Below are 26,533 nucleotides of genomic sequence, written 5' to 3'. Positions count from 1 at the left end.
AGATAAAAACATCATTGCATGTACCTAGTATACCTTTAGGTCATAAGACATAAGGGAATTTTGGGCAGCATTTTCCAAGAAAACAGTGTCTTATTGTCCAGAAAATATGATATATATAGACTGAGAGTTGGTTTTGCATTAGTAACACCTCCTTATGTATTAATGGACTGGTCTCTGATGGTGCCGGTGAAGGCTCAAAGTCAAGAATGGATAACGTAAGATTGTAGTTGGATGTGTGGCAATTAGTTTTTGAGCGTCCGTGAGGATGAATGGGTTGGTGTCAAGATCTTTCCAACTTCAAATGTGGAATGACTGTGAGGACAAGGTGTGCACGTGCCAGTATCTCAACAATAACCAGCTTGATTAACTGTTCTTGTTCTGTGGTGTTCCAAGTCTATTATAACTGGCCCACAGTGGTCAAACAACCAGGCAAAGATTACATGTGGGACAGATTACATGTGGTCAGTGCCCATGGGAAGCATCGTGTGTGTCTCATATAACACAGCAGCAATGCAGCACAGTGGCTGAGGCTAACCACACAGTACAACGTTGCATCCAGGTGCCATGGCTTCATGTTGTTGCTTTTTGCAAATGCAGATACATTGATCAGCACGACAGAGTTATAAATGAGATTCATCAGACCAGGTGACGGATTTCCACATGGTGGTGGTCCAGTATTTGCACTGACATGCCCATTCAAGGCAAAGTTTCTTGTGTCTCACACTGAGCATGGGTACCTGTGATGGCTGTCACCATACAAGCTAATGCCTGCTGCATAACCCATGTGGATATCGGTCTTGCTATTCCTGTGTTGTACTGGGTGGTTAGCTGCGTCACTGCTGTGTTACAACTGAGACACACGACACTTACCATAGGCATCAACATCACACATGGCTGTCTTAGTGTGACCTTTGGCTGGTTGTTCAATCCTGTTGAGCCAGTCACAATAGACTTGTGACATCACAAAATAGGAACACTTAACCATGTTTGCTGTGGTTGAGATAATGACACCTGCATGTCTTTTTTCCATAAGCATTCCACATTCAAAGTCGGAAAGATCTTGATGCTGCCCCATTCTTTCTGCAGGCACTCAAAAACTGATTGCCATGCATACAAACTACCAGCCGTTCCCAAGTTTGAGCCTTCACCAGCATTGCAGAGCAGTCCATTCCTACACAAGGGGGTGTTGCTAATGCAAAGCCAACTCACTGTATATTTATTAATATTATTATTTAATTGGTGCATGCATTATAGCCTTAACCACTGATTTACCATGGAAATCCTCCCTGAATCAAATTACACTAACAATATCCTCACTTAGAAGAGAATTATACAACAGCTGGTTTCTTTCATCAGTTTTATTTTTAAAAAATTTTATTTTTACCCTAAAGAACTCTGCCATACTATAAAGTCTTTTATAGGTATGCCAAATATTTTGGAGAAAATCAAAGAACATTGTACAAGGTCTATGGAATAAGATTTGTAATCCTTGTTAGAGGACAGGGTAGGCAGTTCAGTGTAATTCCATTGTTTTTGAACTTAGGTTCAGGCCTAGGGCTTCTGGCAGTAGTAAGTATAGTATTAGTATATTTTCCCCTTAAATAAATAATTTCATTATTTTTTCATAATCAAATGTAAACTATTATAATATTGAATTAAAATGAAGACACTTCAACCCCTGTTTGTATGCAAATTTGTATAGTCTACTGATATGAAATGTAGTTGGAAATTGAATAAATTTTCCACCACGGATATGATCAGGACCTCATATGAGCTTGCTTTTGGGGTGCCTCTGTAGCCAGGTGGGCAGGATCAGCAGTGCGTAGCACATGCTTCTTGATTAGACCAGGGTTCGAGCCCGTGACCACTAAATACGGAGGATGCAGAAATGTCAGGAAATGACCACCGCATATCCCCGGAGCAATATGGCCTTAGTTGCTAATGCTCCTAAAAACCAAATAACAACAACAGCTTGCTTTTGTGATGATGTTTCTGCAGTCACTCTGGGATTCCATTATCAAGTCTAAAGGATAAAGGAATAAATGAGAATAAGATAAAATAAATAAGGATAATAAGAGATCAATAGAGTATAAAAAAAACCTTAAAATATGAAATAACTAGGGATGTACTACTGAGAGGTTTCGGACATATTTGGCTGGTGTAAGAGTAATAAATTTCATCTTGAAGGTATTGCAGATCTTATTGGACCAGGAATATTTTTGTGTGAGAAGTAATCTTGAAAGTTTAAGATGCTAACATCACCATATATCCCCTGCATTGGAGTTAAGGGAATGGAGTCGTTTTCCCAAGTAATTAAACATTTAACCCATCAATGGACAAACCATTGGCAGTAAAACTCCATGAAGGATAGATAGGTCAGCAGCAATAAAATCTATGAAAGTGCAGTGATAGTAGTCGAGATCAAAAGTCCTCATGGCATCTTATGACTTTCGGTATTAATTTGATCTTTCAAAGAAGTATACATTTGTTGTCACAGTAGCTTAATAATACAAGAATCACTCAGAAACTTTTCAGAAAAAAAGCCATTCATTCATATTTTACAGTTGCACTCTAAGGAAGATTATAGCAAGCGACTGATTTGTTTGTGATATCATCTGATCCCAAAACCAACTGTTGCTTGTTGAAAGTGTTTTGTATAGTAAATCTTCTCATATTTTCTGTGATAAAAATGAAACTGAGTTTGAGTTCCCCCCATAATTATGTTTAATGCTGCATATGCAGTGTCCATAAAGTCCTTATGCACTTTAAAACTTCAATAACTTAGGTTCTATATGAGATAAAAAACAATCTGTAAAATGCATTGGAAAGGTAATCTGTTCTAGTTTTTAGTGATCTTAATTATCATAAGATTATTAAAATTTAACACTACTGATACAAAATGTAATATTATTTTACAATTCCATAAACATGTTCTCCAGTTGTGTTTCAGTTACGGCAATAATTGCATTTATGATCCTAGTACAAAGATCATTTAAAGAGCAAGATTTTGAGGAGTAAACCACATTTTTAGCATATTAGAAAATGTCTAATGTGGACAAATCAGGTGAGTGAGCTGGCCAAGCAGTTGAAAATTGTTGAACATTCCAAATGAAGTGGCAAGGTACTTCACCGTGCAGAAAAACTATATTGGCTTCAATTCTTAATTTTCTTAGTTCAGGAATAAAAATCGTATAGCACTGAAAAATATCTATCATGATTAATCACTGTTTCTTCAAAAAAAAAAAAAAAAAAAAAAAAAAAAAAGGACAAGTTATGCATGTTTTTTCCAGGCCTCACCAAATATTGACTTTACAGGATCCTCTTTCATGTTCTCAGACTTCTTGTAGTTTCTCTCTACCCCAAATACAGCAATTGTAATGATTAACCATACCACAAATGACAAATGTCGCTTCATCACTAAGCATTAACCAAATACGGAGGATGCGGAAAGGTCAGGGAATGACCACCACATATTCCCGGAGCAATATGGCCTTAGTTGCTAATGCTCCTAAAAACCAAATAACAAATGAACACTAAGCATTAGATTGTTAAGAAAATAGATGGCATCATTTTTAACATTTTTGTTAAACTTATGACAGAAAGTTCACTTCCAGCAACATTTGGTGCACTTGAGTTTTGTTAGGTCACTTGTGCAGTTTCACGCTAAGAATTTTGTACACTGTTGCTTTAGGAACATCAAGTTCCAGAGCTATCTATCTTAGTGATTTTCGTAGGCTTTGCTGATAAGCTTCCTCAACAGTTCCACAGTTTCCTTGTTTAGCATTCCAGTTTGCTACTTATCATTAACAGAACTAGTCTCTTTAAACTTATTCATCCAGTCTGAAATTGAATTTCTGTGCAGTGCTTCCTTTGCGTAGTGCGTAATAAATTTTCTTTTAAACACTTCAGCTCCACTAGCAGGAGGACACAATCACTTTCTCTTCTGTTGAAACCATCTCTTGTAGGGTAGATTACCTGAAAAAATTAAAAACCAAAATTAAAGTAAATAATTAAGTAATAATTTTCTGAATAAACACTAGAATAAATTACCTTTTCAGATTTTAATTTACAGATTGTTTTATCTTAAAAAGAACCTAAGTTATTGCAGTTTTAAAGTGCACAAGGACTTTATGGACACCCTGTATTTAATTTTTTCAAAATTTGCTTACTTTGAGGTTCTTGTTTATTTTGCCAATTTCAAATTTTTGAAAATAATATCATCATAATATTTTTCATTCATTCTGTTTAGCCAGGGGGAAAAAATTCATGAGAAATATATATTCTGTGAAGTAGTTCTTAGTGACTGCTTCACAAAAACATTAATTAATAGTGTTGTGCCAGTTTTCCAGCAGATCTGCATTTCTCATTTCAGGAAGGATGTGAATGCTCTGGAAAAGGTGCTTTACTGCACCTTTTCTAGAGGATTAATTATTGATATAAAGAAGCTGTGTGTGTGTGTGTGTGTGTGTGTGTGTGTGTGTGTGTGTGTGTGTGTGTGTGTGTGTGTGTGTGTGTGTGTGTGTGTGTGTGTGTGTGTGTGTGTGTGTGTGTGTGTGTGTGTGAGAGAGAGAGAGAGAGAGAGAGAGAGAGAGAGAGAGATTTTCCTTGGTTGGTGACAAATTTTGAAGTTGCCTTGAGTTGTGTGATAATTTGGTTGTCGGCATGAAAGCAATCTTTTCTAAAGCTCCAGGTTGCCGGGCATGTTATTTGAATTACTTGCATGAGAAAAACATAGATAAGCCATCTCTTCCTTCAGTTCCAATGATAACATGCTGGAATACCTGGTTAAATGCAGCAGCTTATCATGCAAAACATATTGCTTTGTAGAAAGTGAAATACAACACAATGCTAGCACAATGCAACTTAGAAAAATCTCTCAGCTGTTACCTTCTGACAGCATGGATATGTTGACTGTGGAACTTGAATTTTTGGCTGTTCTGGGTGAACATTAATGGGTATGCTTGCTGCTTCTGAGGCATACAACTTCTTAACATCTGATGTATACAACAAAGTTGCAGATGATTTATCATGGCTCGGGACTCCAGGTTTTCCTTTTCTCTGAAAGAGCTACGAACTCAGCAGCTACCAAATTAGCTGAATATGTGGAAGGTGCAATGCACCCAGCCATAGGAGTTTCAAAACTGTGTGTCTATTTCATCCTTGCCAATTACCTTTATTTTCAAAATCATTCAATTAGCATTCAACTTTATTGCCACCATTAACATCTGCATCTGAAGAGTGGCAAATATATTTAAGCATTGTTTAACAAGAAGATATACATGAACATTTGGCTACTTTTTGATCCTCTCTGGAAAAATGACTGCCAAAGCTAACCATATTAGCAAAAACATACCTGGCATTTCCAGTATCATCAGTTGATGTGGAACACTCATTTTCAAAGTATGGCTCTGTGTTTTCTCCTTTATATTACAGCTTGTCTGAAAAGAATCTTTGAGCATACTGCACAGTGTTTTTTAATAGTTTTCCAACAATTATTTTTTAATAAATAAATGACAGTCTTTTGCCTTATTATTTATTATCTCATTCATAAATCTTGATTATTCTCTAGCTTATTAAGTTCTTTCATTGTTTATAAATTATAATTGTAAAGGCAATGATTTCCCACATGCTATGCCATGGAATTTTCCATTATTTGCTGTGGAAAATCATGTGCCCTAATCATATGTATTATGAAATAAATACTCAGTTATTTCCTGTTATTATTAGATAGGAAAATTTTCAGGATCTGTAGTTTACAAATAAATAAATGTAATTAATTAAAATGATTGTGTTATAATATAAAATAAAATAATGTAATTTAACAATTAAATTATATAATTATTCATACAATAAGTAGTGCCTAAGTATGTACTGATTTACTGTGATTACCATGCAGGAGTAGGTCTAAGTATGTTGGCCTCCTATGCAATTTACACTTGAAGCATGCTCTTCATTGTCGTACCTATAATCAGAAGTGATTATGGTGCCCACTTATTACAAGTGGCCTAATGTGGTGCATACCACCTCATACTAATCCTGTACATTATTGTCTATGCCTTTTCATTTGACTGTAATATGGTGTATTACTTTTCAGTGTAGATTTGCTGGCTGGTTGGTTTTGGTGCACTGACTACTTTGATTTCAGTGTGCCAGTTTATGTGGCATGCTAGTTCATAAGATCTTTATTGTGTGTAATGTTTATATAAGTATGTATATTCACACACCAATTGGAATGTTATGTGAGTTGAAAAATTGGAATAACTCTTCTCCCTCCACCTGAGATTGGTTAACTGTAGATTCCTGGGGTTTGTCATGGACATTCTTCTAGTGATGATAACTGACACTTTCTGGTCTGCATATTCCTGTCCCACTTGTGAGTGAAGTATACAGATTTCATCTCCAGTCATTCTGCAACAACCATATCCTCTGTTTACACACTCATGCGTGTGAGACTGTTGACAACTTTGGGTTATTTCCCATGTGCAAGGTCTAAAAATACTGTCTAGTGTGCTGGAGATAACCACCCTAGTGTGGACTAATGTCAGCATGGGTCAAGGTGTGGCATCTACACCACACAGAATGGCTGAACCCCTGTGACACTAGGCAATACTAAGTGCTGATGATTCTCATCACCCAGCGCTGTACTACCCACTTTGCTTAATGGAGGCTTGAAGCAAAAAAAAACCGTCTGATCTCCAGAGCAAAGCTTCAACATCTCTCCAACTCTGTCATACAATATGAGTGTTGTGTCTTTTGAGATTGCGATGGGCACCATGGCAAGATCCAGTACTCCTTATATTTTGTGAGTACGAGGTAGATATTCCATCACTGGAATGAACCTGTGGTATTCATATCAATTAGCGTATAATCTCATTGCCTGCACTTTGCCAGCTGAGGCAGGAGGAAGTCCAAGTGTGCAGAATTGAGAACATCTCCAAGGTCATGTTATGCTAAACAATTGCGTATATCTTGCTACATATACACCATGTTAGGATTACTGGTAAGATTCTAAGATGGATTGTTGGGTGGCTGCAGGTCAGAAGGCAGAGGGTTATGATTAATGGATATTCTTCAGATTGGTGTAACATCGGGAGTGGAGTCCCACAAGGATCAGTTCTTGGACCGCTGTTGTTTCTCATTTTCATAAATGACATTGACGAAGGGACAGAAGACGTGATGTCAAAATTTGCAGATGACATAAAGATTGGCAGAGTTAATGATCAGTGCCAAGCAGCACTCCTTCAGGATGACTTGAACAGACTTCAAAGATGATCTGAGAAGTGGCTATGTTTTAATGCTGCTAAATGCAAGGTCTTACACTTGGGGAATAGCAACCCACAAATAAATTATACACTTGGTGGGGTATAATTAAAAACAGTGGAGGAGGAAAGGGATCTGGGAGTTACAACAGGCAGATATGAAGTCTTCTGAACAGTGTAAATGAGCAGCCAGGAAAGCCCATGGTGTCCTATCAAACGTTATCGTGTAGAGATAGGAAGGTCATAATTTTAGCAACTTTTGTAGAAATATAATTTCAGTTTTAATAGCTTAGGCTGCTTGCTTGTTAACAGAATTTAGAATTTCTTGTAACAAGAATATTCTACCTTCGAGTTACATTTTACTCAATATAGCATTGAATGTTCTTAGGTTAATTAATGACCCACCTCTTACAAATTACCCCAGGGGCTCACATCAAAAAGCTGTGCACACCTTAATGGACCTCATCTGAAAAAAGACATTGAGCTTCTTGAAAGGGTCCAAAGATGGACAACTCGAATGGTGAGATCGACAAAATGGTGACTGTATGAGGAAAGACTCCAATTATGTGGGCTACAGAGCTTGGCAACTAGGCACCTCAGAGATGACCTGATTGAGGTTTACAAGGCCCTGAGAGGAATTAGTAAAGTGAATGAAGGTGGAATTCTCACTGTTATAAAGAATTCCAGAACTAGAGGTCATAAATTCAAATTACAGGGCTTGAGGTTTAGATTAGATTGTAGGAAGTTTTCTTTTAGCCAGCAAGTCATTGATTGCTAGAACAAGTTGCCCTCACAGGTAGTTGAGGCTAACAGTTTGAATAAATTCAAAGGTAAACTGGATAGTTACCTGTGGGATGACAGAAGCATATAATTTGTGTTTTCTTATCTACTTGTTTTTTTTTTGTTTTTTTTTTTGCCAATGCAGAAAAAGTCTGTGGCTTCCTTGCACTATATGGTGAATGCTAATTATATAACATGAATATAATCTGTGTGGGATCATCTATTTGGAAGAAAAGGGACTGCTACAGACCACTGGGCACTATCATCAACTGGGCATATAGCATAGGGAGGGTAAATACAGGGGAACTATGGTATGCCTTTTAAAGCAGTAGTCATGATTTAATAGAAACCATTAATAAAATATAGCACAAGGAGGATGCTATGCTGTAGGAATGAGGAACTGGTTAGTTTAATCGAGCAGGAAAATGTAACATGGGATGAATACATTGCAGTGAAAATTACTGAAGCCTACAAAGACTAAAGGTGATTTATAATAGTGCCACAGAAAGGATTAGACTTGCAAAGGCAGATTCTTCAGCAAGAATGGAAACAAGGAATTTTTCATATACATGGATACAAAGAATAAAAAAGATGAATCAGATTAGATTACTTATGTAATCTAATCTGATTCATGGATGTAGGAATGTCTTAGATAACCCAGCTGATGTTGCTGATGAATTGAATGAGTGATGAAAAAGATGAGACTTTTCATGAGGAGAAGAAAATGGGGTGATAAAAGACTTTTGAGCTAAAGGCAAGTAAAGTCCTTGTAGTTGAAGGCATATACCTAGTAATTTGAGGGAGATGGCAAGGGAATGCATTGAACCATTGCAATTAATTTTGAGGACAAAATTGGACTTGGGGGAGATTCTTTTTGATTGGAGACGTGCCAATTTTTGGGCAGTACATAGTAGTTTTAAGGGAGAAGTAAGTAACTACAGACCAGTCAGCCAGACTTCAGTGGTAGGGAAGATCATGGAGGCAATGATTAAGAATGTAATACAGGGGCATATGGATAGAATTAGTATTTTGAAGGAAACACAGCATGGTTTTGTAAGTGAAAAATACTTTTACAGAACACTCGTGAATTGAATATAAGTAACTATATTGATGTTATTTATTTGGATTTTAGCAAAACATTTGGTTCAATCCCACATGAGAGATTATTATATCAGCTTGAACGTTGGGATCATGGTAAGATTTTTAGATGGACTGTAGGGTGACATAAGCAGAGAGTTATGATAAATGGTTACTCTTCAGATTCTCAGGCCCTCATCAGATGCTAAAACAAGCCCAGGAAATTGGCACTGACCTCTGGTTGTTACTAACTACCCTTACGTTCCCAGAACCTAAGTAAGACATAGTAATCCACTGTGGATCATCATTGCTTCTACCCCAGTCATCTCAACAGCATAAGACCAGACCATAAGTATCCAGTGATGTGGATTTAGTTGGGCATAAGTCCTCAGCTACATCACTACCTATTCATGTTGCACTCCCCTTGGGCATTCCTCTCCAGATCTAGGTGGATAGCTTCCAGTATCCATTTTCAGAATTTTTACAGTTATATATAAGGTTTATACTTTTTAATCATACCTCTCATTTTAAATGTTACATCTCTCTCTCTCTCTCTCTCTCTCTCTCTCTCTCTCTCTCTCTCTCTCTCTCTCTCTCTCCCCCCCCCCCTTCCCCAAGTTCAGCAATAAAAGGATGATGATTAGTTGTGGCATGAGTTCGGTTGGGTTTGGAGGGAAGAGTGAAAATTATAAAAGCTAGTTCAGAGGAACAGTGCCCATAGAAGTATCTGGAGAAAAGGATGTAGCAGAAACACAACATCTATGAGACAGAGAATGGAGAGACTTTATTATTATTATTATCAGCCACACGGCGCAAGGAAGCCTGAGGCTTATGCTGTACCAGTCAAAAAAAAAAAATCCCCGAGTCACCCTGAGAGAGAGAGAGAGAGAGAGAGAGAGAGACAAAAGTAGAAGGGAATCGCCAAGAAAGAGAAGAATGATGATATCCAGCTCAGGACCCTGGGTGTGCCAAGCCCATACTCACCAGATGTGAGCCCCTGGGGTAATTTGTAAGAGGTGGGTTATTAATTAACCTAAATGCCCTCTTTTGAATAGAGTCTAGAAGCCTGAGAGAGGTTATGGAGACACTGCCCCAGTTGTGGGAACAATATTCCACGGTAAGCCAGATTTCAGATTTGTACAGAGTGAGTAGCTATTTAAAAGAAAAGTAACATTCAGAGATAAATAGAAAACTCAGTTTTTAGATACAGAGGAAGCAATATTTTTAATGTGTTTAAGAGAGATTAGAAGTCAGGGTAATCCCTAGTAAAGATATCTGATCTTGTCCAGAAATCTGAGTGTCATAAAAGATAAGCATAGGAGCAAAAGAATCCTTTTTGTGAGATATAAGACAGGACTGAGTTTTAGAAGGACTGAAATTAACTAAGTTATCTTTGCCTGACTAGAGAATTACCTGGAGATTGGCATTTAAGGAACTCATAGTGGATATTTGAGAAGTTGAAGCTGTTTGTGCAAGGCAAGGTTTCTCAAACTGGAAGGTAGAATGCAATGAACTATCACCAACCAAACTGTGGATAAGATTTATCGATAGTTTTGCAATGGATATGGGAGAAGGGTCATTAATATAGAAGAGGAAAAGAGTGAGGGAAAGAACTGAACCTTTGGGAGCATCAGCATTAATGGATAAGTTAAAAGAGCCATCTACCATTATCCACAATGAGTGATCAGAGAGAAAACTAGATACTCAATTACAAAAAACAGTTGGCAAACCATAAGATGAAGCTTATTTAGAAGACCTTTATGCCAAATGTGATCAAAAGTCTTTGAAATGTCAAGAGCAACTGCTTCAGTTTCACCAAACTTTTCTACTGAATTTGTCCATAGATATAGTAAGATATTTGTCCATAGATATATCTCCAGTGGATAAACAGTTATTGAACCCATACTATCAATCACTGATCAGATGGGTGGTTTCTAGATAGCTTAGGAGTTGGCATTTAATAGATTTTGCAATGTAATTTTGTAAGTGCAATGGAACAATAATTGGATGGGCAAGACTTGTCACCCTTATTAGGAACTGGCTGAATATGAGAAAATTTCCAAGCAGAAGGAAAAACACCAATTTAAAGTGTAAAAAGGCAACACAGAACAGGAGTAAGCTTGGGAGCACAAGTTTTGAGAACAAGTGGAGAAATACCATCAGGACCTGGCACTTTCTTGGCATTAAGACTGTTCCAAGATCTTCTAACATCCTTTTGACAGAAGACCACAGGAGGCATTGAATGGAGTGTACTTGAAATGGTGGAAGGAGGTTTATCATGATCATCAATACAAGAGTTAAAAGAAAAGTAGCAGGTAGACTTTGTTTTTAGCTGAGGTGGAAGTAGAGCTATTGGGTTTTAACAGAGGTGAGAGTAGAGATGGGCAAAAGTTGCAGCCAATAACTTTGGCAAAAGACTAAAATGCTTGACTGCCATTTATTTGGACAAGAATGGTAGTTTTCTATTCTTAGCCTGTTCAAAATCTAGTTTGGACTGATTAATAATTGCTTTACATCTGTTGCAAGCTTTCGTGCAGACAGAAAATGAACCTGAAGATTTGGATGCAAGCCAATTGTGATATGCAATTTTCTTATCTTGTAAAAGCCTTAGTAAATTTATTGGAAAACCAAGGTTTAGATAAAGGATGAAATTTTAAGGTGGAGTGTGGAATAAAGGATTTCATCTCTACAAAAATAATTTTATTGACATGATCTGAGCAACCATTGACATAGAAGATTTGAAACAGTAATCCAACCAAGGAAAAGAAGAATAGGAGTCTCCCAGATCACCCTATATTGCATTCTTGTAATACCAAACAACACAAGGCTGGGAATGGCCATGAGAGAAAGGCTCCATTGGAGCAAAGGCCATCACCAAGTTGTGATCTGAGGTGCCTAGAGGACCACTCACCTCAACCATGTACTTGGAAGGGTTGTTTGTAAGAAAAAGATCAAGAGTGTTGGTTGTGTAGTTAGGATTGTCTGGTATTTTGCTAAGTAAATGAACAATCTGTGCAAGGTCATTAGTAATTGCAAAAGCCTCAGCATCTCAACCAGCTGGGTCTGTGTGACTAGAAATCAGAAGCCAATTGGAGTTGTGAACATTAAAATCACCAAGAAAAATTACCTTACTGTTAGGAAAGTTGGCCTAGAGAAAGTTAAGTTCAAAGAAAGGACATGAAAGAGTTCCAAGTGACAGTGAAGTTGGGAGAACAATAGAGGCAACAGATGTATTTGACAGAATGGGTTAGAGAGATTTTAAGTCAGAAAAGAATGAAAAGAGGAAATTTCAAATTATTAATCTTTGACAGGGAATGTCAGAGCAGACATATGCACAAGTTCCATCTTTGAAGCAAAAGGAATCAGACAGCAAATAAATAGAACAACTGAGATGAGCAGTGGTGGAATCAAGCAATAATTTGGATTCTGTCAGAAAATGTAAGTGAGGCTTGGCAGATTGTAAGTGAAATGGACATCATTGAGATTGGAACTGAGGCCATATATACAGGTAGTCGTCGACTTACGACCTATGCGCTTTACGACTGCTACTGCATCTCGCACCTCGTTTCAGTCTGAACTGAGCATACATAAAAGATTGTTGCTAGGAAGAATGCTATATGCACGTCGACCCTCTCTTAATGCAATGCTCTCAGATTTTTCTACTACACTCACACGCCTTATCCGTGTGGTCCCCAAAGCCTAATGGGAACGGTTGTGCATATAGCATCAGCCCACTGTCCCGTAACGTGTGTTTGGTTAGTCTTAATCCATTTAGTCAGCTTTGCCATCACAGTTGAACAAAACATCTTACTAATGTATGTATATATGTCGTGATTCATGCATCTCAATCTCTGTTTGCATACATTACGTTCACTATTTTTGGCTCAGTTATATTTGTGTTACAATTAGCATTTTTTAAAACCCCTAAACATGTCAACCAAGAGGAAAGTGCCTTTGTCTACTCCTAGACCTGTCAAGAAAGAAAGAAAGGCCATTGATTTAGACACAAAATTGAAAGTGATCAAGCAACATGAAGCAGGAAAGAAGGTGAACACGATTGCACGTGATTTTAAGTTATCTCATTCTACAGTGTAGACGATTTTGAAAGACAAAGAAAGGATTCGTGAAGTTGTTAAAGGTTCGGCACCCATGCGAGCAACAGTGATAACTAAACAACGTACAGGGCCCATCCACAAAATGGAAAAATTATCGTTTCTTTGGATGGAAGATCAGATACAGAAGCGAACACCCTTAAGTCTTCTTACAGTGCAGTCAAAGGCTAGAAGTCTCTTTCAGACGCTGAAGAAACGTGCCGGAAAAGATTACACTCAGACATTTATAGCAAGAACAGGATGGTTCAAAAGATTCAAAAGAAGATTCAACCTTCATAGGGTTCGAGTCACTGGAGAATCAGCAAGTGCGGATGTGGAAAGAGCTCAAGAGTTTGTTAAAAGTCTGGATGAAATAATTATGGAAGGAGGGTATCAACCAGAGCAGCTTTTCAACGTGGATGAGACTGGATTGTTGTGGAAAAGATTGCCAGAATGCACTTACATTCACCAAGAAGCCAAAAGCATGCCTGGTTTTAAGGCTTGCTTAAAACCAGGCATGGTTTTAAGCAAGCCTTTTTTAATTTAGCCTTTTTTAATTTATCATTCTGAAGCCTTTTTTAATTTATCATTCTGAAGCCTTTTTTAATTTATCATTCTGAAAATCCCCCGTGCATTCAAGAATGTAAAAAAGCACACTCTGCCTGTATACTTCCGTTCAAACCGAAAAGCCTGGATGACTCAAACATTGTTTGAAGACTGGTTTCTATTAAATTGTTTTGTACCTCAAGTTCATGAATATTGCTTTGAGAAAGAAATTCCTTTCAAAATTGTATTAATCTTAGATAATGCACCTGGCCATCCACCTCACCTAGACCACCTCCATCCAGATGTAAAAGTTGTTTACTTGCCCCCAAATACAACTCCACTTATTCAGCCTATGGACCAAGGGGCAATTTCCACATTTAAGGTGCACTATCTTCGAACCACTTTCGCCCAAGCTATAGCCGCAACAGACGCCGATCCAGAACTATCTTTGCAAGAGTTTTGGAAACAGTACGATATTTATAAATGCATCAAAAATATTGCAGCTGTGTGGGAGGCTGTGACAAAGAAATGCATGAATGGAATCTGGAAAAACTGTGTCCAGCATTTTGTTAATACTATTGATGAATTTGATAGTGAACATGAACTTGGAATGGTTACGGAAAATATTGTAACACTGGCAAATGGACTTTCTTTAGAGATTGAAGTGTGGAAGATGTTGAGGAGCTGCTAGAGCAAGAATCTAAAGAACTTATCGCTTTGGAAGAAGAAAGAATGACCAAAGAAGAAAGGATGGAAGAAGAGAAAAATGAAGATGAGGATGAACCAGAAAGAAAATTCACCACTAGAGGGCTATCTGAAGGTTTTTCTCTACTAAATAAACTTCTTACACATTTTGAGGAAATGGACCCAAACATTGAACGATTTGCAGGGATTGAACGAATGGTACAAGATGCTTTTTGGCCATACCGTGAAATTTATGAGCAGAAAAGGAAACAAACAATTCACACAAAAATCAACATGTTTATGAGAAAAACAACTCCCACTACATCAAGTGGTGGCATTGATGACCCGCAGCCAAGCAAGAGTGGTCAGTAAAATATTTCTTATCTATTTTCTACATATGTTTTGTTTAGTTCTTTAAGATAAAATATTTTTTAGGTTTTATACAGTATTTGATATCTTTCTCATATTTTTTTATTTTTGTAAATAGTAAACCAATTGTGTTGTACACAGTGTCTGATTTACCTAAACTGGTCCGACTTACGTCCAGATCGCTTTACGACCGGTCGGTCAGAACCTAACATGGTCGTAAGTTGACAACTACCTGTATTGTGAAATGAACAAGAAAGTGTTTGGATAGATATTTCAGATAGAGGTTTAGATATGTTTACAGATAAGTTTGTTCTATTAGTTTAACTATTCATGATGTATACTACTCATCAGCTAACTAGATTTATACAGGCCTAAGTCTTGTTCATGCTTGGGAGAATGACTATCCTTAAATACAGGTTATAGTTTGATTTTTTTTCCTCTTCTTTTTTAAATTAAATTATATTTTCTACATTCATTTTTAATTTCTAATACTGGTTGGCTCACACAGTAAAATTTACTGCATTTCAAAAAAAATGTTTTTTAAAAATTATTTTTCTTTATTCTTTTATTTTTATTTTTTTTATTATATCGTTTAGTCTATCAGTTCTATACAATAAAGCAATACTACAAATCAAGAAAACATGAGATTTTTATTAAAGAAATAAGCCTGATAGTAGAGGTAAACTAATTATATTAGTGGTAAATCTATATTATTAATATCAAAAGAATTATGAGGCTCTAAGTTTATTAAAATTAATCTCTGTGTTGCACTTTTGCTATATGTGCTGTGTAGCAATGAAATAAAAATTGTTGCTCTCATGTATCTATCAATAGTAATCCAAGTAGCCATGTATCAGTGACTTTTGCTGATAAGAAATTAAAAATTGCATGGCACAGATAACAATTTAAGATATTTGTGGTTATTAAATAAGTTATTGTATTAATAATAGCTGAAACAATGACTAAAATTGAAATGAACAGATAACATCAGAGAAGATTTGGGACTCCTTGAAATGATATATAATATGATGTAATATATAAATATAACACCATAAATCATTTCAGAGTGTTATTGCCACAATGTGAAAAAGCCCAGTGAAAAAGAGACGTGTTAAAAGTTTGTTCCTGAATATGAAAATTATATGAATAGATAAATTGTTTGAAAAAAGCCCAGTGAAAAAGTGACGTGTTAAAAGTTTGTTCCTGAATATGAAAATTATATGAATAGATAAATTGTTTGAAAGTAATACTTTTTAACTTTAATAATAATTACTGTCTCAATCCCTTTCACAATGAATTGCATTAAGAGATATATGACAAAAACTTTTTATACAGCTTATTTTTCTTTTTATGTAGGGTACAGTAATATGTGATTTCATAATTATTTATATGGTCAGAGAACGAAGATGTTACAGAATTCATAAATATGTCATTCCAGATCCATTGCTACCGGAAGTGAGTATACCAGTGATTTTATTTGTTATTTATAAAACAGATAATGTTTGCTCCAATACAGACTGGTTATGATATATAGCAACTATTTAAGACAAGAGAGAGAGAGAGAGAGAGAGAGAGAGAGAGAGAGAGAGAGAGAGAGAGAGAGAGAGAGAGAGAGAGAGAGAGACTTTCACTACTTTAGTGGGAGTCTCTCTCTGTTTTCTGGGTTTCCTTAATTTGCAAACCAGTTTGCCCAATTATTTGATATAAAAATTATGTCATTTGCATGCACATTTTCAACAACTGTAGTAATTGACATTCCAGGTCTTCTGTAGTGTGGGTCATCTTACAGGCTCTCCCCTCCCTCATTTAAATTCTGCTGTCCACTTCTTAACCATAGAATAGGAAGGGGCATCCTCCCTCACTGTTGTAACATTATCCTCACAAATTGCCTTTAGCATTAGTCCCTTTTTTCCCCAAATATTGGATGACTGCACAGCGACTGATTTTGTCAGGACTTCGGGATCTCTAATTTAACAAAAATATGTTATTGAAACCACAGGCTGTGTAACCTGGATATTATATTATACCATCCTATCCAAGAAGTTTGGAACTGAAAAAATTCGTACATTTTGAGCTATGCTAAGGTAAAAGCTATGCTATGCTATGCTATGATAAAAGGAAGGTTCAACCAAAAATAGTGCAGATCTAAAAAAAAAAGGAGAAAGAAAGAAAAGAAAACAGGATTGTGCAGCAAAATTCTTCTAAGTGTTTACCAAGATGAAAATCTTAACTACCAAATGAAATAACAGAAAACATGCTAAGGGTCATGTAGTAACCATCATAAGTGACAGTGTGTTTGTGCCATCATAATTCTGTTGACGCAACATTCATTACATTTATTGAGTATTTGTGGAATGAATTGGAGACACATCTGAAAAATTGATGCTAGAGACTTCATAGGCTTCTTTAAAAGATTTCATTCATGAAGAATAGTGAAATAATTTCACTGAAACTTGCCGAAATTGGTAGTAAACATAAGGTGTGGGCTATATTGTGCTTTGAAGATGAAAGTTAGTAGAGGCACATGATGCAAGAAAGCAAGCTTATACGGCATCAGACAAAAAAAAAAAAAAAAAACCCTTCCCATTTCACTGATCCATTCATTCCAGATGTTTGTCTAGTTCTGACTTGAATTTATTTAAGCTATCAACTGCCACAACAACAGATGGGAGTTTGTTCCCGCAATAAACAACCCGCTGGCTAAAGGCAAACTTCCGCACATCTATTCTACAACCGTCTTTCTTCAGTTTGAATCTATGTCCCTACAGATTTGTAATCCGAGCAGGAAGAAGAATCTCATCAGCATTGAGCCTGCTCAATCCATTCAAGGCCTTATAAACCTCAATCAGATCGCCTCACAGGTGCTAGTCTCCAGCAGATGCAATTTGTAGAACTTAAGCCTTTCTTCATAAGAGCACCCCTCTGTTCCCTTCACCAGTCTAGTTACACTTCACTGTACTCATTCTAGCAACTCTACATCCTTTCTAAAATAAAGCTTCCAGACTTGTATGCAGTATGCAAGGCGTGGCCTGATTATCACCTCCTTATCCATGCTCATAAAATTTCTGTATATCATTGACAAAACCTCATTACCTACTTTGACAGCCTGTCTCCACTGCTGAGAAAATTCCATACTTGACTGTACAATTACCCCAGGTCTCTTTCATTCTCCACTACCCTGAGTGTAACACCACATAGTTGGTACATTTCTCTTGGGTTACTGTTACCCATATCCAGTTTGCATTTGTCAATGTAAAATTTCAGTTGCCACTTCTCAGCCCATCAACCCAACTTTTCCAGATCCTGTTGCAGCAGCATACTATCATTACTGTTATTAACAACCCTGCCAACCTTTGTATCATCTGCACACTTTAACATTAAGCTTCATATACCTTTATCAATATCATTGATAAATATACAAAACAACACTGGGCCCAAGACCGAACCCTGAGGGAACCGACTAATAACATTAGTCTATGTACAGCAGCACCCATTGATCACCACTCTCTGTCTTCTCCCACTCAACATCGTCTTATCCATTGTAGCTACTTAGCGTTAATGCCATATTGCTCCAATTTATACAGTAGCCATCCATGTGCAACAGAATCAAAGCTTTCCTGAAATCCAAATATATGATATCAAAATTATTATCTTTTGCATCCAGTTCCTTTGTGACCACATCATAGTATCCAATAAAATTAGCATTAGTAGAGGCATATGATGCAAGAAAGCAAGCTTATGCAGCATCAACCAAAAAAAAAAAAAAAAACTTCCACTTTACCCCTCCGTTTGTTCAAAATACCTGTCCAGCTGAGCCTTAAATTTATTTAGGCTATCAACTTCCACAACAAGGGATGGTAGTCTGTTCCACCAACCAACTACCCACTGGCTAAAGGCAAATTTCTGCACATCTATCCTACATCTGTCTTTCCTCAATTTGAATTTATGTCCTCTCAGGTGATTATTCTGAGCAAGAGGAAGAATCCCATCAGAATTGAGCATGCTCAAACCATTCAAAGTTTTATACACCTCTATCAGATCACCTCACCAGTGCCTAGTCTCCAGACACTGTAATTTGCAAAACTTAAGCCTTTCTTCGTAAGAGCAACCCTTTGTTCCATTCACTAATCTTGTTGCCCCTCTGTACTCGTTCTAGCAGCTCTACATCCTTCTTGAAATGAGGCCGCCAGACCTGTATACAGTACTCAAGGTGTGGCCTGACCATTGCCTTATACAAGGGAATAATCACCTCTTATCTCTGCAAGATAAATTCCTTTATATCATTGACAAGACACCATGAGCTACTCTTGCAGCCCATCTGCACTGCTCAGAGAACTTCATATCTGCCTGCACAATTACCCCCAGGTCCTTTTCATTCTCTACCAATTGCAGTGTAGTACCACAGAGTTGATACGTTGCTCTGGGGTTGCTGTTTCCCATATGTAGTACTTTACATTTGTCAATGTTAAACTTCATTTGCCACCTCTCAGCTCATCTACTCAACCTTTCCAGTTCCTGTTGCAGCAGCATAGCGTCAGTAGTGTCCTTAACAACCCTGCCAACCTTTGTATCATCTGCAAACTTGGACATTAAGCTTCATTTCCCATCATCAATATTATTTATAAATACAGAAAACAATAATGGACCCAATACTGAACCCTGAAGGACTCCACTAATAACATTAGTCCACGATGAGCAGTGTCCATTGATTACCACTCTCTGCCTTCCCCCCTCAACCACCCCTTTATGCATAGCAGCAATTTGCCTCCAATGCCACACTGCTCCAATTTGTGCAGCCGTCTTTCACGTGCAACAGTATCAAAAGCCTTTCTTAGATCCAAGTATATAATATCAAAGTTATTCCCTGCATCCAGTTCTTTTGTGACTGCATCATAGTATCCAATCAAATCGGTCAGGCAAGACTTCCCCTTAACAAAACCATGCTGTGTCCTAGCTGTAACTGAAGTCTTATCTAGATGATCCTGCAGTGCTTCTTTAACCAGTGCCTCCATTAATTTTCCTGGAATAGAAGTTAAACTCACAGGTGTATAATTACTTGTGTCAGCCTTTGATCCTCCTTTGTGTATTGGGGTCACATTTGCACATCTCCAGTCTATCGGTACGTCCCCTGACTCCAAGGAAGCTCTCATAATTATGGCTAAGGGTTTGCTTACTTCGTTTGCTGCCTCCTTTAATATAACTGGATAGATCCCATTCACCCCAGGTGCCTTTCTTGTGTTTATCTTCAACAATTTCTCCTCCATTTTACTCTCAGTTATTACAAGATTATCTAGCTTACTGCCAGAGTTGAATACACTCTGGCATTCCCCTCGCTGAATAACTCCTCATGTGTGAATGTCGATGCAAAATATTCATTTAGTTTGTTTGTTACCTGAGCAGGATCATCAACAGTTGAACCATCGATATGAAGTGGACCAATCTGATTCATCCCCTTCCTTCTAGAGTTTACATATGTAAAGAATTCTTTGCTGTTTTTCTTTGCATCCTTTGCCAAAGATTTCCCATAATCTGCCTTTGCTTGTCTAACCTCCTTTATGACTTGGTTAAAGACCAGCTTATATCTATCATAGGCTTCTGTGTCACGTGTTAATTTATATGTATCCCATGTATTTTTCTTCTCTGCCATGTGTCTCATTAGTTCATCTGACATCCATTTAGGCCTAAACCTTGAACAATATTTCTTAGTTGGTATGTAAAGCCTAGTAGCTTCCAAGATAAGTTCTTTGAATGCTTCCCATTTTGAATTTGCTGCTGGTAACATCATCAGTTGGTCCCACTGTATAGAATTTAAATACCATCTCAGACCATCGTTGTCGCCTTTACGTAAGCAATAACCCTTCCCTTTACCCCTGATGGTAGTTACCTCTTTGAGTAAATCCCACTTCAGCACACTGTGATCACTGCCACCTAGTGGTTCCTTTATCTGCAGATTCTTAATGCATGAAGAATCACTACTGATAATCAAATCAAGAGTATTACTCCCTCTAGTTGCCTCCCAAACATGCTGATGTAGAAAACAGTCATCCAATAAATCCACAAAAGCCTTGCTAGCGTGTGAGTGACCAACCCACAAATTCCAGTCAATATCTGGGAAATTAAAATCCCCCATTATAAGACTCTCTGATTTACTGGCCCACTGTATTTCCCTGTACATTTTCTTATTATACTCATCAGAGTCATTAGGCCTACAGCACATTCCTACTCTCAATTTTGATCTCCCAATGCTTATGTCACACCAAACTGACTCGACACTGCACTGTCCAGCGATGTCGACTGGCTTCACTTCCTTGGATTTTATGTGTTTCTTGACTAATAGCATTACTCTTCCTATCCTGTCTATGCTTTCTGTAGACATTGTACTCCCCAAATTCCAGTTCTGCATTCCTTATATCTGTGTGACACCACGTCTCTGATATCTAAACAATATCCGCCTTTGATGCTTTGAGCAATACCTCAAATTCATCAAATTTATTTACCAAACTCCTAGCAATGGTGTACATGCAAGTATACATGCACCTGTTCCTGTTCTTAGCTACCCTAACACAACCCATGTGTTCACTTGTACCGCAATGACTCCCAGCAGTCTCTGAAATATCCTGCATCTTGTTTTTCAGGCTTCTGCTCATTTCAATAGAAGCAGTGCAAGAATCACTTCCACCTCTGCCAGTGGCTACTGTTAATCTATTAGTCCTTGTATCCCCCCCAACTAGCAGTTTTCCGACCCACCTAACACTGCCTCGACAGCATCAGCAAAAATTCTTGCACCCTTTCTATTTAAGTGTATCCCATCCCTGTAGAAGCAATCTCTCCTGTTAACAAGTACAGTCCAGGCTGAAAAAAATTCTACCCCTTGAGCCTTGAACAATCCCTCCAGGGCCGAATTGATCGACAAGGCTCTCATCATATACTCCCTCCTATCGTGTCTGGGCAGAATTGCAGACACTTTCAAATTCAACCCTAATTCACGGCTTTTTTTCAACAGTGACCTGTACTTGCTAAGTAATTCCGCCGGTCTCCTACTCTTAATATCATTAGTGCCAACATGTACAACTATATCACCTTTTGTGCCCTTAAAAGATGATATCCGCTCTACAACGTCATCAACCTTTGCCCCTGGCAGACATACCCTGGTCCTGTTCCACCTATCCCCTTTTTTTTTTAGCCATATTTAGCCACTTTATTGACCAATTGTTACATCAAATTATTTTCTTTAAGTAGCTTATAGACCTAGTCATGATTGTATTCTGAATTGAGACAGCGAGATTTGGAAGTTAATTAATACTTAAGTGTCCGTATATTTACCGTTCATAACTTGTTGCCTTTGTTACACAATACAACGTTATATCCTGAACTAGATAGTGTTAGTATAGTATAGTATATAATATAATATTGTCAATTAATCAGTAAAATCTATTAATTTAGTTAAACTTCATTGTCAATTAAATTTTACTTTTAACTAAATACATTAACGACTTAGATTACAAACATAACATAATTAATTAATACATAACTTGATACGGAAGTTATATAATGGGAACTCATAGATAATACTTGATACTGAAAAATATATATAGCATTATAACTGTGTTGGGATACAAGTTTAGGTTTATAATTTTGAACTGAAATTGAAATTTTATTGATTTTTGATTGATTTGGTAGTTGTTGGCGCATCGGCTTCTGTGGCCATATTGCACCTCCCAAGGTTTTTGCAGTACTTTGATCCAAGCCCGAGGCGGGAATCGAACCCGCGACCTTTGGGTTGCCGGGCAGGTACTTTACCCACTCGGCTAGCCCGGTCGGCTGAAATTTTATTGAAATTAAATCAAAATCATGACTCAGACAAGAGCAGCAAAGCAAAAGGCGCACGCTAATAGGAGTGCTGTGGCTCAGAGGAGAACTGGGGGGGAGCAGTTCTCTGAGCCACAGCACTCCCATTAGCTTAGCACTGGTTAAAGAAGCACTGCAGGATCATCTAGACAAGACTTCAGTTATAGCTTGGACACAGCATGGTTTTGTTAAGGGGAAGTCTTGCCTGACCAGTTTGATTGGATACTATGATGCAGTCACAAAAGAACTGGATGCAGGGAATAACTTTGATATTATATACTTGGATCTTAGAAAGGCTTTTGATACTGTTGCACATGGAAGACTGCTGCACAAATTGAAGCAGTGTGGCATTGGAGGAAAATTGCTGCAATGGTTAAAGCTGTGGTTGAGGGGGAGAAGACAGAGTGGTAATCAGTGGACACTGCTCATCGTGGACTAATGTTATTAGTGGAGTCCCTCAGGGTTCAGTGTTGGGTCCATTATTGTTTTCTGTATTTATAAATAATATTGATGATGGTATATGAAGCTTAATGTCCAAGTTTGCAGACGATACAAAGGTTGGCAGGGTTGTTAAGGACACTACTGACACTATGCTGCTGCAACAGGATCTGGAAAGGTTGAGCAGATGGGCTGAGAGGTGGCAAATGAAGTTTAACATTGACAAATGTAAAGTACTACATATGGGAAACAGCAATCCTAGAGCAACGTATCAACTCTGTGGTACTATACTGACAGTGGTAGAGAATGAAAGGGACCTGGAGGTAATTGTGCAGGCAGATATGAAGTTCTCTGAGCAGTGCAGATGGGCTGCAAGAGTTGCTCATGGTGTCTTGTTAATGATATACAGGAATTTTTCTAGCAGGGATAAGGAGGTGATTATTCCCTTGTATAAGGCAATGGTCAGCCCACACCTTGAGTACTGCATACAGGTCTGGAGGCCTCATTTCAAGAAGGATGTAGAGCTGCTAGAACGAGTACAGAGGGGCAACAAGATTAGTGAATGGAACAAAGGGTTGCTCTTACGAAGAAAGGCTTAAGTTTTGCAAATTACAGTGTCTGGAGACTAGGCACCGGTGAGGTGATCTGATAGAGGTGATCTGATAGAGGTGTATAAAGCCTTGAATGGTTTGAGCATGCTCAATTCTGGTGGGATTCTTCCTCTTGCTCAGAATAATCACCTGAGAGGGCATAAATTCAAATTGAGGAAAGACAGATGTAGGATATATGTGCAGAAATTTGCCTTTAGCCAGTGGGTAATTGGTTGGTGGAACAGACTTCCATCCCTTGTTGTGGAAGTTGATAGCCTAAATAAATTTAAGGCTCAGCTGGACAGGTATTTCGAACGAATGGAGGGGTGAAGTGGAAATTTTTTTTTTTTTTTGGCTGATGCTGCATAAGCTTGCTTCTTGCATCATATGCCTCTACTAATGCTTATGCTATCCTTTTTACAAAGCATGTTCCCCGTTTCCCTGACAATAGAGTCACCAACAACTACTAATTCCTGTGGGACCAGCGCATTCTGCCTGGGCAGAATGCGCTGGTCCCATTCAGAAGTTGGGCAAACACCCTATTAAAATTGTGTCTTAGTCACTTACATGAATATCTCTTGGTATTGCAATGCTTTTGATAACATAGTTCAGCTAAGTTATCTTTATCAGAAACATTATTTTGCTAAATAACTAATAATATGAAATTTTGCTTGTAATATGGAAATAATATATCATAAATTATATTGTAATCTGAAAATCGATTATTTATTAATCTGTTTCTTGACTATTTATTACTGGTTTGATATTTAACTTCTGTGCTAACCTTGTTTTAATTTTTTTAACAGAATCCATGGAGAACTATAACAACAATTGGTTTTAAGCTAAATATATTCAATATGCATAGGAAAAATGCAAAAGGAAAACGGAGAAAATGCCGTGTTTCTAAATCTTCCACGCAAATCAATACTTTTGAGGCTAGCAGAGAAGAAATTATATAAAAGCAAAGACCCACTGCTTTGAAATGTTTGCTTTCTTAACACTTATTTTTAGTATACCTTATCTTTTCAACAAATATATTTTTTGTGCAAGATCATCATCCTTTTATTTTTCAGAAGCAATACCAAATGCATTTCATCCTTTTTTAAGGTACTGTTTCTCTCATATGGCATCTCTCAAATTTATGTCTTTGTTAGCAAAAAAGCATCCATTATATATGATATGTAGCACTTAAAAAAATTCAAAATATCACTTTGCATATTAGACCATTCAGCAGCTTGTAAGGATGCACTTTATTCAAGGCACCCAAAAAATAAACAAAAAATAACTCATCAGCATCATTTATCATACAAAGTCTGTTCAAAAAGCATCTGGATTGCTATGATATAGTGGCAGTAAGTATACTTATGGAGTGGGCAACTCAATCCCATTTGAAATAGTGTACTTCTGAGGTAATACACTTAGCCCAATGATTTTTTTCCACTCTGATTTCAAAATTTTCCTAAAGCTGAGCTGTTGTATTACTTATTTCAAAGAGGATAGGTTGTCTGTCAAAAGCTATCCATGATTTGGATGGCTTATAACTTAGAAAATGATGAAATTGCCAAAGAATGACTGTTCATAAAATCTCTGGAGAAACTTGTATTTCTGTCAGATCATGTCATTTGATTTTAATGAAAAGTTTGAACATCATTAAATCAATGTCCTTTCAGGGATTTTCAGGCTAGGGAGAAAAAAAGTAAAATGAAATGATTCCATGTTTACCCAAAAGCTCTGTATAAGTAGCAATAAAATGCAATGGCACATTATTGTCATGAAGAAACAAGTCTTTAGAGTTCCACTTTTACAGTCTTTTTCTTTGAACTGTATCATTGAAGTCACCTCAGAATTTCAATATGGAACTATTTATTAATTGTTTGTCCCTCTGAAGCATATTCACAGTGGACAATGCTCTCACAGTCAAAAAATGCTAGAAACAGGCTCATTTTCCTAAGTAAGCGTATTTACCATGCATTTTTGGATTAGGGGCTGAAAAGGAGTCCTCCACTGAAATTATTTCTGTTTGTTTTGAGATCATACCCATAAATCCATGTTTCATCACCAGTCATGATGCAATTCAAAAATGACTCATCATTAGTTGCATGTTCAAACAAATTGGAAATGACTTGATGGTGGTGTTCATGCTGTTCCTGTGTTCCAATTTACACTGCAGCATAAACCTTGTGTTCAAAGTTTTCATTAAAATAGAATAAAATGATCTAATGAAGATAAACTTTCTGCTGTGATTTCATGAACAGTTAATCTTTGGCTATTTCATACCAAAATTTGAACTTGAGACATGATGTCATCATTTTTTTTTTAAGTTGGAGGCTGTCCAGACCATGGATTGCTTTCAACAGACTCTTTCCCCACTCTTTGAAGTGACAATACAAGTTGAAAATGTAAAATGTGTACGGCTCATTTCAGAGTCCCCATATAATACTTTAAGAAGATAAAATGTTTAACTTGTGATTTTTTCAATTTTAACACACACACAGTGCACTCTGACTTTTTGAAATACAATGAGATGCAAAGACATGTCTTTGTTATTGACTAACCATAACAGACTGTCAAAGTGAGTGAACAGCTTACTGTGTTGATGTAAGCATCAGGCATGTCTAAACATATTATATAACAGAGTGCAGTACAACAGTTGTTGCACTGTACTCTGTTGTCTCCATCTTGAACAGTGAGCATAATTCAAATACAGTCAGTCCTCGTATAACACGTGTTTACATTACACGAATTCGATCATACACGATTTATAAATAGGGGAACGATATCGTATATAACATGAACCGAATTCACTTATGCACTATTCCCCTTTGTGTTTACAAGAAATGGCAGTCGAACG

At 37.3% G+C, this 26,533-nt stretch overlaps 1 protein-coding gene across 1 annotated transcript in view; it reads left to right on the top strand.

Annotated features, from left to right (window-relative positions):
• The window catches only part of LOC150085930 (P2X purinoceptor 4-like), a 118,044-nt gene extending 93,403 nt beyond the window's left edge, over positions 1–24,641 (top strand). Inside the window, exons 9-11 of the mRNA XM_090374745.1 lie at positions 1,422–1,569; positions 16,163–16,261; positions 24,489–24,641. Coding sequence (XP_090230871.1) covers positions 1,422–1,569; positions 16,163–16,261; positions 24,489–24,641 — 400 coding nt within the window. The remainder of the gene's footprint in view (positions 1–1,421; positions 1,570–16,162; positions 16,262–24,488) is intronic.
• Positions 24,642–26,533: the final 1,892 nt, after the last annotated feature.

The sequence above is a fragment of the Mastigoproctus giganteus genome, chromosome 5, assembly GCF_048544385.1.
Source record: "Mastigoproctus giganteus isolate SK-2022 chromosome 5, ASM4854438v1, whole genome shotgun sequence".
NCBI classification, from domain to species: domain Eukaryota; kingdom Metazoa; phylum Arthropoda; class Arachnida; order Uropygi; family Thelyphonidae; genus Mastigoproctus; species Mastigoproctus giganteus.
This window is presented reverse-complemented; position numbering and strand designations above follow the sequence as displayed.